Below are 17715 nucleotides of genomic sequence, written 5' to 3' on the forward strand. Positions count from 1 at the left end.
AAGGGCAGGAACCCCGCGGGAGGGGCGGTGGGGCTGTTCCCTGGGGCCCCTGAGCCGCGTCGCCGCCGATGGCTCCTAGTCTCGGGACGGGAGCGGGCGGGGCGGGCGCCCGGGAGCGTCCCGGGAGACCCGCAAGTGCCCGGAGTGGCCGGGCGCGGGGAGGCGGGGCGTGTCTGCCGGCCCGGGGCGAGCGCCGGGGCGGGGCGGGGGCTGGCGTTCCGGGAGCGCCGGTTCGGTCGCTCGGCTGCGGGTCCTGCCGGCGGGCTCCGGGGCCCCGGCTCCGCGGGGCCACCATGCTCAGCGTCGTGCACTTCCTCCGGAGCTTCTTCAAGGTGAGAGGCGGCGTCCGGTCGCGCGCGGGGAGAGCGGGAGCGCCGCGCTGCGCCCTGGGCTGGCTGCTGGGCACCGGGTGGGTGCAGGCACCCTGGGCGCGCCTGGCCGCCCCCAGCTTTCCAACGTGCCGACCGGTGTTCAGAGAGTGTGGCTGCCCCAACCACAGGGAAGGAGAGGCACTGTGTCGGAGGCTTGCCTGGACCGTCCTCGGCGAGGGCGACCGCCGGGTGCCGGCCTCCTGGGCACCTACTGGCCTTCGGCATGCGGGGCACTCGGCAGCCTAGGCCCCTCGGCGCAGGACGGCCGATTCCAGGAAGCACTGGCTTGTGCCTCAGCTAGTGGGCGCCCAGAAGTGTTTGATATTGTTATTACCTCGGCTGAGGGTTCCCACGGGTACGAGGGAGGGGACCAACAAAGTTGGGGCACCATTTTGAGGAAGGTGTGTCTAAGCAGGAGGAGGGGAACAGGAACCTGACTCTCCCCAGGCCCAAAGTCCCGGACTGTTCACAAATGGCCCATGGGAACCCACTTATCTGGGGTACCTCTGCCTCCCCTGCCCCCAGTGGGGGCCCCAAAGTGAGCAGTAGGCTCCAGGGCACTGTCAGATGGGGGAGCAGGGGGCATCTGCAGATTGCCAAGCTCCACCTCCCCAGGTGAGCAAGGTGGGAGGTGGGTGGGAGGGAGGCAGGGTGGGGTTGGCTCTGACTGCCAAAGCAACTGCGTACAAAAGAAGCAGGGGAGTACTGCCAGAGCTACAGCCCAAGGAGGGAGCAGCTGTGAGTGGACCCAGGGCAGACAGTGGGGCAGTCCGTGGTGGGGGGAGTGGCCCTGCTTAGCAGGGAAGCCACTCTGTCCTGCCAGAGTGACAGCCCAAGGAATGGGGGGCTGTGAGTGGACCCAGAGCAGACAGTGGGGCTGTCCGTGGTGGAGGGGGGGGGTTGCTGGCTAAGCAGCCCTGCTTAGCCAGAAGCCACTTTGTCCTCAGGGTGCAGACTAAAGGGACAGGTTCAATTCTCTGACTCTGAGAGCTCTGGGGAAAGCAGCAGGCTAGATGACCCAGAGCTGGACCTGCGGGAGTGCTCCCCTCAGCCTGTTCCTCAGCCAGTGTGGACTCATCCCCAGGGATAATGACTTGTTTATAAACTTAGCAGGGAAGAGGGATGGAGTCTTTCAGCTTGCAGGGTACTCACTTCTGTTAGTGACTGCAGGAGATGCCTCAGAAGAACATAGGAGCCCGGCTGGTATCAGAGTTGTGGTTCTGAGCACACAGATGCCCTCTTTGAAGTCTGATTCTGTCACTGACAGGGTATACAATCTTGGGACAGTCGTTTAACTGCTTTGGTGTTTTATTTTCCCATTTCAAAAATGTGGGTGATAATTCCACATCTTCCAGAGTGGATGGAAGGATCTTATTACAGAATATACATGTTCTTATAAAAAGGTGAACCTGGGACCATGTTCCTTCCCGTCCATGCAGTGGCAGCAGTAGGTCACCTGGAGGGGAGTTGGCCAGGCAGAATCTGAGAAGCCTAGTGGACCCAGAAACTGACGGAGCAGACAGGTGTGGCTGGGGAAGAGGTCCCTAGATATCTCAGGGCAACTGCCTTGCCCATCTGCTGACTGGGACCCTCCTTGGAAGGGGGACCTTTGGGAAGGTGTTCTAAGGGGCACACTATCTCACATTCCCAACCTGTTCCGAGAAGGCTTTCTACCTCTCCTTGTCCCCAGACCCCATGCCTATCCTCAGGTCCCTGGAGGTGCTGAGACACTTCAGGCCTCTGTCTATACACATATGACGACGATCAGATGTACCTCTCAGAGGATCTCTCTTTCTACTGTCCTTCAGAGCCACCCTTGGGAGGGGCCCTGAATGCCATTACAGTCCACTTCTGGCTGTGCAGGTATATCTTGCAGAGCCACCTGTAAACACAGTTCACACATGTTCTTCCTCAGACACTGGTCACAAAGAATGCTCTATAAGGCCACAGGTGCAGGAAGTGAAGGGAACCACTTGCTCAAGTCACCTCCTGATCCCTCCTGGGCCTGGGCCTGTCTTGATGGGTAACTGACTTGGTTGTTGGTTGATCAAGAACACTGCTTTGTCCTAGGAAACTCAGATCCTTGGGTCCCAGTCAGACTCTGGTAGCAGAGACACAGATAGGGTCCACCAAGGCCCAGGGCAAAAACAGTCCCTCAAACCCCAGGCCCCAAGTAAGACTTGCTCCAGACTCTACACAGCATCCAGTTCTGCTGTGGACACTCTTATGCTATGGGGTCCACAGGGTGTGACACCTCACAGTGCAGAGGTGGACTCTGCACTTGGGTGGGTCCCACACAAAGCTCACTGCCTTTGGGATCACTCAGCAAATGAATGGGAGAAGCACACCCAAGGAGGAAATATGTTGCCTCAAAACTCCACAGGCCCACCAAGCATTGTGAAATCTTCCTTCATGGTAGGGAGCCAATGTCTAGCAACATGTCTTTTGCTTTTTATTTTTCTTAATTGTTTTTAATTGTTTAATGTTTATTATTTATTTTTGAGAGAGAGAGAGAGTGTGAGCAGGGGAGGGGCAGAGAGAGAGAGGGAGACACAGAATCCGAAGCAGCCCCAGGCTCTGAGCTGTCAGCACAGAGCCTGATGCAGGGCTCAAACTCATGAACCACGAGATCATGACCTGAGCTGAAGTCAGAAGCTTAACCGACTGAGCCACCCAGGCGCCCTGCTTTTATTTTTTTTAACGTTAATTTATTTATTTTGAGAGAGAAAGACAGAGACAGAGTGTGCACATGTGCATGAGCAGGGGAGGGGCAGAGACAAAGGGAGAGAGAGAATCCCAAGTGGATTCTGCATGCTGTCAGCCTGGAGCCCAACAAGGGGCTCAATCTCATGAACCGTGAGATCATGACCTGAGCCAAAATCAAGAGTTAGACACTTAACCAACTAAGCCACCCAGGTGCTCCTCTCTTTTATTTTTAAAGGGCTGTTCCAAAATGTTCCATACAACTGTCCACCTCTACTGCCTGCCTGGAGCCTTCACCAAAGTGGAAGGTCCTTCTGTTTTCATGGAATTTAGGTCCCACACTCTGGTGCACAGTAGGGTACCTTGCCACTTGCTGTTCTTTAAGTCCTGTCAGTATGACGTAGTTGACCAGCATAAGGTCCTTTGGGGTATAAAGGTCAGGGTTTCTTCTAACTAAATGGTGACACAGAATCAGGGAGCTACTGAAGCCCTGAGACAGGTGGTGAAATTTTGTTGCTGTCCCTGTCTTGAGGAAAGCAACCTACTTCTGTTATTCCTATATGTTAAGATGGGAAACATACACACTCACACATGCACACACAAGCACAGTTTTCACCAAATCATTGGCCGAGGAGTGTAATAGATTTGTTCCATTTAAGAAGATCATTTGTAGGACAACATAGGTCACAATTAAGCCTAAAACAGCGCACCGACATTCTTTAAGGTCTCATGTAGTCTGTGCAAGCCAAGCTGGGAAGTTGAGTAGGGATGCAGTAGAGATCTCCACCCCTGGTTGGAGATTCCTTACCCACCAGATGTTAAATATTGCTTATGATGCCCTATTTTGGAGGAGAGAGGGTGTTCCAGCGGCTTCTGGTAAGCATTCCCTACCACGAAAGTCTCCACATAATGGATGAATGAACCAGGGTGGAGTTTCTATCAGGAACTGAGCATGTCTCTGAGCTTCCAGGGACTCACTATGATCCCCCAGGAACTGGGGAATCACCATAGGACAGATTCAGGATCCCAGTGGGCTGCTAAGAGGCTGGATGTACAGCAAGTCCCCATTTATTACCTGGCATGCCTCCTACCTCTTATGGACCCTCATTCCTGGTGGTGAGCTTCCTGACCTTCCAGGAATTAGTGTTAGCTGTGAGCCAGTGTTCAGTAATCCCTGAAGTCTAGGTATTTTTCTGTATAGGAGCCTTTAAAAGACTCACAGTATCTGCTTAGGATGATTTTACAAGTAACTACCCCTCATTGAAGAAACTTTGGATCTATTGTTTCAAGTCTGAGAATCAGGCAAGAGGAGTGGAATCAGGCAAGTGGAGTTTAATCAGTGAACATTTATTGAACACCTACTATCTGCCAGACACTGTTCTAGGCACTCATGGAGGCTTATGTTTACCAGACCTAGTTTAATTCTTTTTAACATTTTTTTAATCAATATTACACAAGTACAATAGGACCCTATTGGTGTTGCTCATCCATTTTAGTTCTGGCAGCCCCATGATTGATTATTCAATGACAAAGAACCCCTGGCATCAAAAAATTCTGATATTACTTTGGCTTCTGGCACTTAAATACTGCTTCTCTTCCTTGTCATGCCAGCTCCTGCCATCCCATCTGTAGAATTCCCAGCCAAACTAGCATCTCTCATCAGCATTGCAAGCTGGTAGAGAACAGTGTTTATGGCAGTTTTCTGAGATGTTGACATTCTTTTTGCCAAAGTAGTTTTTCGTGCCTTGGAGGTAGGGCATGTCTTTTTGATCCTCCAGGGGACATAGTTAGGGGATGGTAAGCAGGTTGCTCTTGATAAATCCATTCCAACATTCTATTCCTTCAGATATTTGGTTTCCTTCAAGGACTTTCTGGCTTTTTAGTTTCATTTCATGGGTTGGTTTAGTTAACCAACACACCACCTACTGGAACACAGGCTGACTCTTGGAGCTGGTACACTGACTCCAAAATGGGTGGTCATTCCCATATCAACATATTCATCCCAACCCAGAATGTTTTCCTTACCTCCTTGGTCAGATAATCCCAGTATCCATTTCTACCCACCCCCTCAGCTTCTTTCCAGTACATGTTAGCAAAATCATAATTTTCTGAAACATGAGCCCTTTCCTCCATAGTTTGACTTTGATTGGTTCCCGTGGCCATGCTGAGATCTGACTCTACTTTGAGTCAGGGCAGGGCAGGCAGGGAAAGGGAAAGGGGTAGACATGAGGAGAGGTGGGCTCAGTTTCCAGAATAGGGGCGAACAGGCTCTTGAAGCAGCCAGAGAGAGAAGCAAGGACTGCATGGGTTTATGAATTCCCTCACAGAGCCCCACTCCTAGGACCAGGGTTCCCATTTTTTCCTAAATGACACTCTTTCACTCAAGGAGCAGGGAAACAATCCGTTCAGCTGCCTTTTTAATTCAACAACCCACAGATAGATGGACTCAGACTGCTTTGGTTTAGGGATGTCTCAGGCCTGTGATTGCAGAGAGAAGAGACACTGTCATAGCCAGTCCCTGGGAGCTCAGAGACTTGACTTTGTTATTCTCTCTTTAAGCTGGCCAGAACAGTTAGAAGCAAGAAGTACACCCCATAGTACTTGAGTTCTTTGTGCCTTTTTCTCAGGTTTTGTCATAAGAGTCACTTTTCCCCCCAAAAGCCCCTACTGGACATTTGGCCGCAGCTGATTTAATTAGAGGTTGGCCATGCATGCAATGAGATGCCAGAGTTCCATAACTTAATTCCCAATATACTTTCACTGACTTTGGCATCAATTGGGTGTAATAACCAATCTCAGACACTTTTCCCCTTTCCTGACAGGTCTGTTATCTAAAATCATCTTGGCACCAACTTCTTTACTACTGAAGTCTCTTCGTTGCAAAAGACAGAAATGGACTGCAGTCAAGTGAAAAAAAGTAAAGGGTGCAGGGTAGCTCACAGGGATCCAGAGAGGCAAAGCACATTAGGTCCTTCTAGGTGGGCCAGCTGCTTAGGATGCTCCTGGGGGACACTTTACTGGCTCCTCACTAAGGATACTGTCTAGCTCCCTCTTGTAGACTTTTAGCTTTGTCCTCAAGATCCAAGGTCCTGGCTGGAGGTTAGCTGAGCTGCCATTTGAAAAGTAGGAAGAGAGGATATCTGCTCTCTTTATATTTTTGACATGGATAGGCCCCAGTGTCTGAATTCTCTTAGGATCCCCTCCTTCCTCCCAATCATGGCTGCTGTTCAAATGCTGGGCAGGAAAGCAGAAAACACCCCCTCATGGCATGCAATTAAGGGAAAGTTCCACCAGGACTCACTCAGCCTCCCAGCTTTGGGGATGGGGGAGTGTAAGCCCCAGGTGCCTGGGGACATTTGCTAGTGGGTCACCCACATGTTTGAACTTTTCTGGGTAAAGGTCAGAGCAGGTACCTGAGGCCACAGAGACCCTATCCTATGAGAGGTCATGGAGAGGCCTTCCCTTTGAGTCCTAAAGAAGCTTGTCCCACAGGATGGCAGAAAGGAGAGGGTAGATAGACAGGACAGACCAGCTATGGGGACCAGCTGCCTGCCAGGAGGCTGTCAGTACCTCCCCAGGGCTGCTGTCTCCCGGCCACCACTCAGAGACCCAGGGCTGTTCTCCTCCCTGGGGCCTGCTCTCCCACTCTGTCCGTCATGATCCTCAGCTGTGGCCATAAGTCAGAGGCCTTGGGGCATGGTTCCCACCTTTTATTCTAGCCCCTCACTCTGCTATCTCTGCCAGCTTGGGAGGCAACTATGACAAGATCACCTCTACTCAGCCATTCAACACATTCTTTGAGTACTTCCATATTCTGGGTCCTGTTTTCTCCCCCTACACTGTAGACTCTGAGAGGGAAGGGCTAGGGGTTGAAGCATAGTGTGTCTTTGGAAGTGTGAGTGTAGCCTGTGAATTAACTGCAGAAGACCTCAGCCAGTGAGAGGGCCTCTTAATCCAGAGGTCCTGAGTAGGCAGGCAGGGTGGATGGTTCTGGAGACATGAACACTTGCAACCTTCTCTCCAAACTCAAGTGAGCCTAGCCGTACTGTCCAGGCATGGGGTGGCCCAGCCTCCCCAACTCTGGGTGCCTGGCCTCCCCTTAGCTGTAGGCAGTGACAACACTCTACTACTTGCTGCAGACTCAGCCAACTGTGAGATTCCAGGCACCGTTTGATAACCCAAGGGAGGGTTTGAATTTACTCTTGGTCTCATGTGGGGCTTACTGAGCCTGAATGTTTTGTTTGCTTTTCCTGCATGGTGGAACTGGGTGGCATGCTCGTGCTCTTTCGGGAGTCCTTTTGTGGTTTTTACATATCTACAGTGGGCAGTCTCTCCCTTGCCAGTTGTAAGGATGTGAGGTTTAAGTGGTATTGCTGGTTCTGGCCCCATGCCTGGCTACTGAACCCTCCTGAGTTACCTAGTCTGAACCCTTTGGGGGTATGGGTGGTGCTGCCTGTGAGGCCCTCCACCCTCTCATCTGGTGACCCACAGGTATATCACAGGTCATTGGTTGGAGGCTCCCGCACACTCACAGGGTGCCCTGCATCAGGGTGCCTCCTCACTGCACCAGCCTCTTGGAGCTTCCTTGCCCCATCTGTCTCTCAGGATGCAGTGTCACCTTCAGTATGTCTTCCCTGGATGCCTCCCCACCCCCTTCGGGCCCCTTCTCTATGCTGCAGCTCAGCCTCCTGAGCTACAGGAGTTCACTGGCTTGTAATTGTCTCTCACGCCTCCACACATATGTTCATTTAGATGTACCTTTATTAAGGGTCTTCTTACAGCTATTTCTGGTTTTCACTGTCCTTATAAGACCCCATAACCACACAGTATAGTTTCCTCTTCCCTCAAATCCCCAGTTTTTCCATCTTACTCTGATGTGTGGCATGCCACAAACCCTAATGCAAAAACCAGCCTGATTACCTGAAGTTGTAGTCTTCCTCAGCCACAGTTGCATGTCAGAACCACTGGCTATACCCAGACCAAGTGAGGCAGAATTCAGGGCAGGGCCCTAATCACAATGGGTGACTCCATTGGGCAGCCTCGCTGAGAATTGCTGTACTATAGACCCTGGAGCTACCTGCACAGTCCATCAGAGCAGGGCCATTCTTGAGCCTTCGCTGGACTAAAGAGAAGCTAAGGTCAGACCATGCATTGCCCTCCAACCCTCACACCACCCTGTTATAACCGAGGCAGGGAGCATATACTTCCCTGCCCAGCAGACACCACCATGTTAACTGTAGTGAGTGTGGGTAAGCCCCATTAAGATGCCACTACAGACCCATCCCACCCAGGCCAGCTTGTTGTGCCTTGAGCATCATCTGTGTTTGTACCAAGTAGGCTGATTGATCTCTCCTTGACCACATTTTGCCTGTGAGCTTGAGAAGGGATCTTCTTGGAGCAAGTTCTGGGTCTGGAAGCCACCTGCTGACCTGCTGTGGCACCTGCCCCTCCTCCTGGGTCCCCTTGTGTTGGTGGTGGGCCCATGGAGCCCCAGCATGGACCAGCTCTCTCACATTGCTCAGTGCTCCTTCATGTGAACCTGTCCATCTCAGGGGTGTTGTGGAAGTTAGCTGGGATAGTGAAAGCATGGGAAAGCATGGGACTCAGGCAGCTCAGAGTGAGAACTCAACAACTATTAGTTATCTCCTTATATTTTTCTTCCCCAAAACAAACGGGTTTTTTTTCTTATAGCCAGTGGAATTAAATGGAAACCCATGTCTTGTTACTGGGCTGTAATGGTGCTATTTATGCTGATGCCATGGGCTACAGTTCCTGATATAGGGACAAAGTCTGTGTTCAAGAGGAGAACACTATTAGAAACTCGCCTCAGAATGGTCCACACAGAAGATGGGAAAAGCCAGGGTCCTGAGAGTGTTTTCCTCCATGTGGACATTGAGGCTTGTGAGAAAATGGGAAACAGCTAAGTGGTGGTCCATCCACACCATGGAATACCATGCAGCAACAGAGAAAATGAGCTGCTGGTGCACTCACCAGCCTGGGTCACTCTCCAGAGAGCTAGGCTAAGTGTAAGAAGTCACAATGCTGTATAATTGCATTTATCTGAAATTCCAGACACTAATGAGTCTCTAGTGACAAGCAAACTCATCAGTGGTGCCTGGGGACAGGGTTCAGGGCAGGTGGGGGCAGGAGGGTGGGATGACAGAGGGACAGGAGGTGGTGGAGGCATACATTGTTTTGAGTGTGGTGATAGTTTCATGCTTTGTACTCATGTGGGAAACCATCCAGTCATACTTTCAGTGAGTGCAGTTGTACCTATCAGCTACCTCCTACCCTGGCAGAACCGGCCCAAGGTCTCCTGGCCAGAGCCTCTCAGAATACTCTTCCTACTCTGAAAACAAGGCCCTTTCTGGGTGCCACATGCACAGAGACCATGCTGGTTAGTGAGAGCATGGAGACCCTGCCTAAAAAAGAGACAAGGTGATTCTGGCTTCCTCAGCTGTGTGCTCAGCAGAAGAGGTCCTTAGGACATGCATGTCTGTGCATTGTTGATGATGTGTCATTTCTGGCTGGTTCTGTGAGAGGTGTAAGGCCTGGGTGCTGTGCCCACCTGGGGTACTTGGTCATCTCAGGCCTCACTCCTGAAAGTATGCAAATGCCTCCTTGCATCTCTGTGAGGTGGTGTTAGAAGGACTGGCTGTAGCATTTGGGCCTGGTGAGGAGGGTTTGGAGAGATTTAAGGAAGCAGGGCTTTGCTCTCCCCTGGATGTGGGAAGGAAGCAGGGGCAATTCTGTGATTGAGCGACTTAAGAAATCTTACCCAGCAGGAGGGACAACAAGTCTGAGGCTATATCTGGGACTGGTAAAGCAGCAACTATCATTCAGAGTAGCCATCATGGGGCTGTTAGTCTTTGTGAGCTGGACAATAAGCACGTGCTGTCTGTGCCCAGCAGGAATATGACAGGGGCTTCTTCTTGTGTTTCTCCATCTATCCCAGAGTAAAGTGATGTTCTGCCTAAAATTGATGTTCTGTAACACTGTTCATGTTCCATAGGATGATAACAGGGCCCAGCTGTGACACCAGCCAGCTCCTGCATACTGTGGCTACTGTTGTCTTTCTTGCTCATTTGGAAACGAGTAGAATACATATCCAGCCCCTAGAGAACTTTATCCACAAATACATGGCGAGACTCCTCCTGACCATGGTTACTACAGAGGGGACCCAACAGATATTCTAAGAAAAGCCCTAGGGTGATTGTGCTGTGTACCATGGCTAAGAACCCACATATATTCCTGACTTGCCAAGTCCAGCAGAGTTGGTGCTCCATGCTCTTTCCACCACCATTTCCTCCTCCTGCCCCCTGCTAAGCCAACTCCACTTTCCAGCAGGTTCTTTCTTCCCCACTCAAGAATCTGGCCTTGCCCAGCATTGCAGGCCATCCACATGTTGCTCAGTGCCTAAGCCAAATCTCACCATGGGGCAGCTGTGCACCCTGTCTCTGTTCTTTAATATCTACTTTTTACCTGTCTTGCAGAAGCTGCAAGACAGAGGAGATGTTGATTACCATGGTGGATTTAGGGACACCACAATGTCCTAACTACATATTTGGTGTGACTTAATTATCCAAATCCACAGTCTTCAGACCTGTAAAATGGGCTGATGATGTCTCTGAAAAGTGGTTGTCAAAGTTAATGTGCTCACATTTGTAAAATACCTGGCCTAGAAACCTTGAGTGTTCCCAAGGACTAGAGCCCAAGTCTAGTCTAGTTCCCAAGGTGGGAACACATTGATATTCTGTCCATTCCTGTGTCTATTCCAGTCCCTTCTCTGTCTGTGAGTTCTAGAGTTTGTAAAATGTCAGGTGAGGGTTCACTGGAGAAAAAACACTGGCTTAGAGAAGGTGGAGAAGGTGTGGCCTCTAGCTGGAGGGTGATGAGTAAGGTGTGGAGGAGATGGGCACTGGGAAGGCAGCTCCATGAAGGGGCAGCTAATGTGGCCCCACCCCTGTGTGCAACCTGGTGCCTCTTACCCTATTCCACCTCCCTAGGCCAGCCTCTTACCTTCCCCACAGGCTCTTCCACAACCCTGTCTCAGAACAGGGTAGAAGCTGAGTGTCTGGACAGGGAATTCTGTGGGCAGACATGTATGGCAGGTTACCTCTGAGTGAAGCTGACTGGCCATGTGCAGACCACAGGTATGGGACAAGCCCTGTGGGGAGCAGGAACTCCTTAACTCAAAGGAAAAAGAGATGTGGACGTGGGACATTGGGGGCAGTGGACTGGCACTGAAGGCCCCAGTCTCTGAAGTAGGAGTGGGGCTGTATTTGCAGTGTGATGGTGTTTGTGTGAGGCAGTGTCCTCTGGGGCAAACTGTCCCCCTGACCACTGCTGTCTTTCAGGGCTGCCCTCAGCAACTGCCCCTGAATTGGCAGCGACTCCCTTAGGCCAGGATCAGATCTAAAGCATCCTACACTCTAGCCTGTTATACTGATTTGAACCCCAAAGTTCAGTTCATTCATTCCAACACATAGAATTTGCCAAGTCCTCTTTGATCCCAGGCCCTGTGCTAAGGAGACTAAGCTATGAATAGGATGCAGTCTGGCCAGCTGCAAGCCCCTGGTCAGTGATTCTGAACACTCTTGAATTATAAGGACAGCAACTTTTGAGAATTCAGTAGAGGATATATATGAACCGTCATGCTGCTTGAGGATTCATATGAACTCTGCATGCTTTTGTGTACATGGACCTTCTGCTTCCAATTTCAGAGGCCCACAAAGCCTGTGGATGGTGAGTTAAGACCCCTGCTCTGGGTTGCAAGCTCCTAAGGACCAGGGCCACTGTTTCTGTTTCCTTCCCTCAAGTGCCCAGCATGGAGCTTTGAGTGAAGTGGAGGTTCTGTACATGTTTCAGTGAAGGGACTGGTAACATGGCCCTTCACTCCAGGTCACTAAGATCTAGGTCCTAGGGGATAGGCGGGTTGTCCATGTTAGTGGGATAAGGTGTCAGACACTACCCATAGTGGGTAGGCTTCAGTGGGACCACAGTGAGGGGGGCTTGGCAGCCCCAGCCCAGAAGCATCTCCCTGTGGGTCCAGTGGCCTGGATTCTGGCTCTTATACCTCCATTCAGTGTGGTCTTTAGCAGAGCAGCATCTCAGAGCATGTTTGTTCCTCTCTAAAATGGACACAGTGCCTACCTGGTGGAGCCCCCACCCCGAAGAGTTAACAAGAGAGTGTTAGGGGTCTCGGGGAGCTTTGGCTCCTCATAGGGGTTTGTAGAGAGGACACCCTGTTGAGTGTTCAGTGTCATGTCAGAAAAGCACAGAAATGGGCAGGGCAAGGAGACTTTGGGATGTGTGGAAGTTTTCCGTACCCTATACAGAGGTCCATTCCCTTTCCTGTCCACAGAGGCAGCCCTGACTGGGGCCCCAGGACCCTAACTGCTAGGTACAAGCACAACAGCCACCTCCTCCTGGGGTACACCCCAGAGGGCTGGCCCAGGTCACCTTTCTTCACAGAACTTGAAGGAGATTCACTTCAAATAACCTAGGAGAGGCACTGTAACGTCCCACCTTTCCTTGAGTTTAAGGTACACTTTAAAAAAATTGCTTAATACTTTTGAAATCAAGATGCACTTATACTTGATGTGTACGTTTAAAAGTGATTTACTCTTCCTTCTCAAAAGTTGTCATTAACTTAGTGGCATCTTTGCATTGAGGAAATAGGATAGTTGTAAACGTCACATATGATCAGGAAACATAGTGTGTGACCTCCCTGGGAGACCGCAATTCAAGCCCCCCCCGCCCCATTTGGGGGCCTTATAACTCCTAGATCAGGCCAATCTAGCCCATTGAGGGTTCTCGAAGGATCCTGGAATGCATTCTTCCAAGACATCCTCAAAGTGACACACAAAGACAGTTGGACAAGCCTCCCTGGCAAGAAGAAACAGATTCCCCCAAAGTCCCACAGAAGCTCCTTGCCCCAGTCCCCAGAGCTATTCATATCACCTCTTACTAGAAGTGTGTGTAGTCAGCATGTTTTTGTGTCTGATAGATAGAGCAAGAGGCATGTTGACTGAGTGTGTGCTGTATCCTTCTTCATGCAAATTGAGTCACCTCTCAGGGCATTTCAGGGAGCAGGCACTTCTGGTGACCCCTATGGTCTGGAGTCTGCCCAAAGAGCTGTTGACACAGGCAGTGGCTGGGCCACAACATTCAAGGATTGTTTTTCTCTGGGGACTGGCTTTATGCTCCTCCAATGAGCCAGGTCCTGGGACCCCCTCCAACTTGTCTATCACCCACACCTCCCAACTCCAAATCCCCCCAAATTTGCCCAATGCCTGTCTCAGAACACACAGGCTCCCTCCGGCCCAGCTGCATGTGTCCTAACACAAGTCACAGAGTAAGTAAAACACACCACCAATGGGTAGCGGGGACAGACCATAGGAACGTCAGAGCCTCTAAGAGGGGTGATGTGGCAGCAGGCAAGCAGGTATTTCTCATAACAGAGGCCTCATTTTGTAGATGCAAGAGTTAAAACTCAGGGGTGGTGAGCAAAGTGGTGGTGGGGGAACAAGGAAATAATGGAACAAGATCCAACTTCAAAACCCCCACTTTTCTGCGTATTGGGCAGCTCCCAGCAATTTAGGCTTTCCAGTGAGACCCTTTCTGATGACATTCTGAGGTCATACAGGGCCTTTGTCATGTATGTGCTTCTGTATCAGAAGAAGAAAACTCCCTGTGCAGGGTGTGATGTGCTCCAGGCCCCACCATGCAGCCTGCACAGTGGCCTCAGAGCCCCCAGGTGCAGGCCCTGCCTTGGCTAGGACCTGGGGCTGCCATGCCTGCAGATCCGCTATAAGCCCTATTAATAGGTCTGTTCTGGTGCAAAACTGGAGTAGCCACCCTGGTAAGTCCCCCACTCAGAGCTCTGGGAAGGTACAATGAGATGTGAAGTTCTCCAGGTTTGTGCACTGTGTATGGCACTAATCGAAAGTGAGGTGTACCGACTGGTATTAAAGTGCAGACATGTTTGCGCTTGGAGAAGGACAAGTACTGCCTGTAACTGGGAAGGGATAGTTTCTCCATGACCAGAGGTCAACACACACCTTTCCCTTGCCTGTAGTAGGGTGGCAGGTTGAGGAGGGAGGAGTGATCCGGGAAAGGCAGAGCAGCGAGGACACAAAGCAGGATGCATCCATAAGTGGTGATAGACATCGTCTGCCCACCACGGGCGGTTGATGCGCAGCTGGTATGTGGATCATTATTTCAGTTGTTGGGAGAAGAGCCTGTGCAGGCGCCTCACCTAGCTCTAATTTACATTAGGTGATTGTCCAGTGTTGTTTCTTGGGCAGCTATGTTTTTTCAGAAAAAGGAAAGCCACACTCTTCTCCATGAGATGGACAACTAGGAAATGTGGGCAACAGTGTGCCCCAACAGAGCCTGGGAGCAGTTCCTTCAGCTTGGGGAAACCTCTTTGGCTAAGTCTAAGGTGAACAGGCTACCCTCACCCTGCCAGGAATAGGATCTACTGCCAGGGTTTGGATGGGCAGCTTCATGCTGTCTCTGGTCCAAGAAATTGGAACAAAGCAGGCCGTGGGCCTCGAGTGTACCTGCAAAGCTTCAGGTCAGAGTCCAGCATTTTGTGGGCCACATGAAGAGCAGAGTGACATCACCAACACAGACACTACTACTAATTATCCTGGTTACTGCCATCATCAGCTCACCTGTGATCTAGAGCTAGTCACTGACCCTTGCAGGGCCTCTGTGGTAATATGAGGATATGAAGACTCACTGTGCCAGTCTCCTGGGGATTCTATAATGTTCACAAAACGTGAACATTCTATAATGTTTGTACACACAGAGATTGGGAGCCAGAAAGACCTCATCCAGATTTAAATGCCACCAGTTATGCCATACCATACTTATGCAAGTATAGCTTGAGCAGATTGCTGTTCTGAGCCTCATAAGGATCCTGTAGAATAAAGACAATACTACCTGCATCCTTTTAGGTTTAAATAGTGTATATAAGGTACAGAGGATGTGGTGAGCACTTCATACATAGCTATTTTGTTATTATAGATGTTATTTTTATAATAGGAGAGACAAATTTCTCCAACTTTACAGTTTTTACTCAAGAGTTTGCTGAGCAGCTGCTCTGTGCAGTCCCTGTAACTGGGGTTCTGGAAGGGCCGAGACATTTTGTCCACTAGACTACAAGTCTAGCGGGAGAGACAGATCAGCCAACAACAGCAGCAGCAACAGCATCAATGGCAACAATAACAGCAACACCAGTGCAGCCAGGGACTGAACCCAAAAGTGGTCAGAGTTGGGGACAAACTCTGAGAGGAACACTCAACCCTGCCTGGGGCAAAAGGGAGAATCCTGGGGAACCAGGGATACTGAGAAATAAACAGACCATGATGCAAAAATGTGGGAATCACTAGTGTCAGGGGTGCCTGCTGCCTGGAGAAACTTAAAGAAGGCTGCATGGCTAATGTGATACCTGAGGGAGACTCTGAAGAGTAGGCTGGAAGGAGCCTGGTGAGGCTGGTAAGGACAACATGCAAAAAGGCAAATAATCAGAGAGGGTGTGTATTGTGAGTGTAAGAATCTCAGAAAAATCACAGGGTATATGCTGGGACATGGAAGAGATCATTCTGGAAGCAGACTAGGGCCAGGATGGGCCTTAGCCTGGACATTTCCTGAGGGCAGTGGAGACCCAGAATAGTGACATTAGATGTGGGTTGTGTAGAGCACAAAAGATGATTGATTGGGAATGAAGCCATATTGGACCTTACCAGATGATAATTCAAATCCATAAAAGGAAATGAAGAGAATCAGAAATGGTAAATAATAAGGTTAATATAACTAACTCTAAATATATATTTCTCTCAACTTTTAAAAAAATATAAAATTGTATAAAATAATAATTATAACAATGTGTTGATGGGTTAGTAATATTTATAGACACAAAAAAATTAATAGCACAAAAAAGGAAGTATAGAGCTATATTGAAGTAAAGTTTTTATGTCTCACTAAATTAAAATCATATAAATCTGAAGCAGATCCTGGTAAGCTGAGTATTGTAAACACTTAAGAAAACAGCTAAGAAAATATGGTTAAAAAAAAGCACTAAAGGAATTAAAATGTCATGCTAGAAAATATTCTAAATGCCAGGAAGGAGGGGCAGAGGCACAAAAAAATATGACACATAAAGAAAATAAGAAAGTGGCAGATATCATCTAAAGCAGAAATTGTCAGAATGGATAAAAAATAAAGAGGGACATTTTATAATGGTAAAAAGGTTGATCCATCCTGGGGCACCTGGGTGGCTCAGTCAGTTGAGCATTTGACTTTGGCTCAGGTCATGATCTCTCAGTCTGTGAGTTTGAGCCCTGTGTCGGGCTCTGTGCTGACAGCTCAGAGCCTGGAGACTGCTTCAGATCCTGTCTCTCTCTCTCTCTCTCTCTCTCTCTCTCTCTCTGCCCCTTCCTCGCTCATGCTTTGTCTCTCTCTCTCTGTCAAAAATAAATAAATATTTTAAAAAATTTTTTAATAAATTAAAAAAAAGGTTGATCCATCCAGATAATATAACAATCACAAATACATATGTACTTACTAACCAAGACCCAAAGTACAGGAAGCAGAAATAGGCAGAATTAAAGGGAGAAATAAACAATTTAATAGTAACAGTTGGAGACTTCAATATCAGACTTTAATTGATAAAATAGCTAGGCAAAAGATTAACAAGCATACAGAGGTCTTGAATAGCACCGTAAACTATTTAGACATAATAGACATCTATAGAGTGTTACTCCAAACAAAAGTAGAATGCACATTCTTCTCAAGTGCGTATGAAATATTTTCCAGAATAGACCACATGTTGCATAAAACCAGCATGAAAAATGTAAAAGGATTGGGGTGCCTGGGTTGCTCAGTTGGTTAAGTGTCTGACTTCAACTCAGGTCATGATCTCACAGTTGTGAGTTCAAGCCCTGTGTTGGGCTCTGTGCTGACAGCTCAGAGCCTAGAGCCTGCTTCAGATTCTGTGCGTGTGTCTCTCTCTCTCTGCCCCTCCTCCCTTTGCATTCTGTCTCTCTCAAAAATGAATATTAAAAAAATTTTTTTAATTTAAAAGGATTGAAATCATACAATGTATGTTCTTCAATTAAAATGGAATTAAGAAATCAATGACTGAAGGACATTTGAGAAATTCATTAAATATGTAGAAATTAAATAACATACATTTATTTTTTTAAGCAACACACTTTTAAATAAACAATAGATCAAGAAAAACATCACAAGGGAGACAGGAAACCATCAAAACCTTAGAGGAGAAAGCAGGAAAAGACCTCTCTGACCTCAGCCATAGCAATCTCTTACTCGACACATCCCCAAAGGCAAGGGAATTAAAAGCAAAAGTGAATTACTGGGACCTTATGAAGATAAAAAGCTTCTGCACAGCAAAGGAAACAACCAACAAAACTAAAAGGCAACCAACGGAATGGGAAAAGATATTTGCAAATGACATATCGGACAAAGGGCTAGTATCCAAAATCTATAAAGAGCTCACCAAACTCCACACCCGAAAAGCAAATAACCCAGTGAAGAAATGGGCAGAAAACATGAATAGACACTTCTCTAAAGAAGACATCCGGATGGCCAACAGGCACATGAAAAGATG

The 17715-nt window shown here is 48.9% G+C and overlaps 1 protein-coding gene across 4 annotated transcripts in view; it reads left to right on the forward strand.

Moving 5' to 3' along the window:
- Positions 1–211: 211 nt before the first annotated feature.
- The window catches only part of ARHGEF4 (Rho guanine nucleotide exchange factor 4), a 266455-nt gene continuing 248951 nt past the window's right edge, over positions 212–17715 (forward strand). For all 4 annotated transcript variants that reach the window (XM_040474689.1, XM_040474691.1, XM_040474690.1 and 1 more), the window contains exon 1: positions 212–332. In XM_040474689.1, coding sequence (XP_040330623.1) covers positions 294–332 — 39 coding nt within the window. In that variant the 5' untranslated portion in view covers positions 212–293. The remainder of the gene's footprint in view (positions 333–17715) is intronic.

This window comes from Herpailurus yagouaroundi, unplaced genomic scaffold (genome assembly GCF_014898765.1).
Source record: "Herpailurus yagouaroundi ecotype Mexico unplaced genomic scaffold, PumYag 140, whole genome shotgun sequence".
Classification (NCBI taxonomy): Eukaryota; Metazoa; Chordata; class Mammalia; order Carnivora; family Felidae; genus Herpailurus; species Herpailurus yagouaroundi.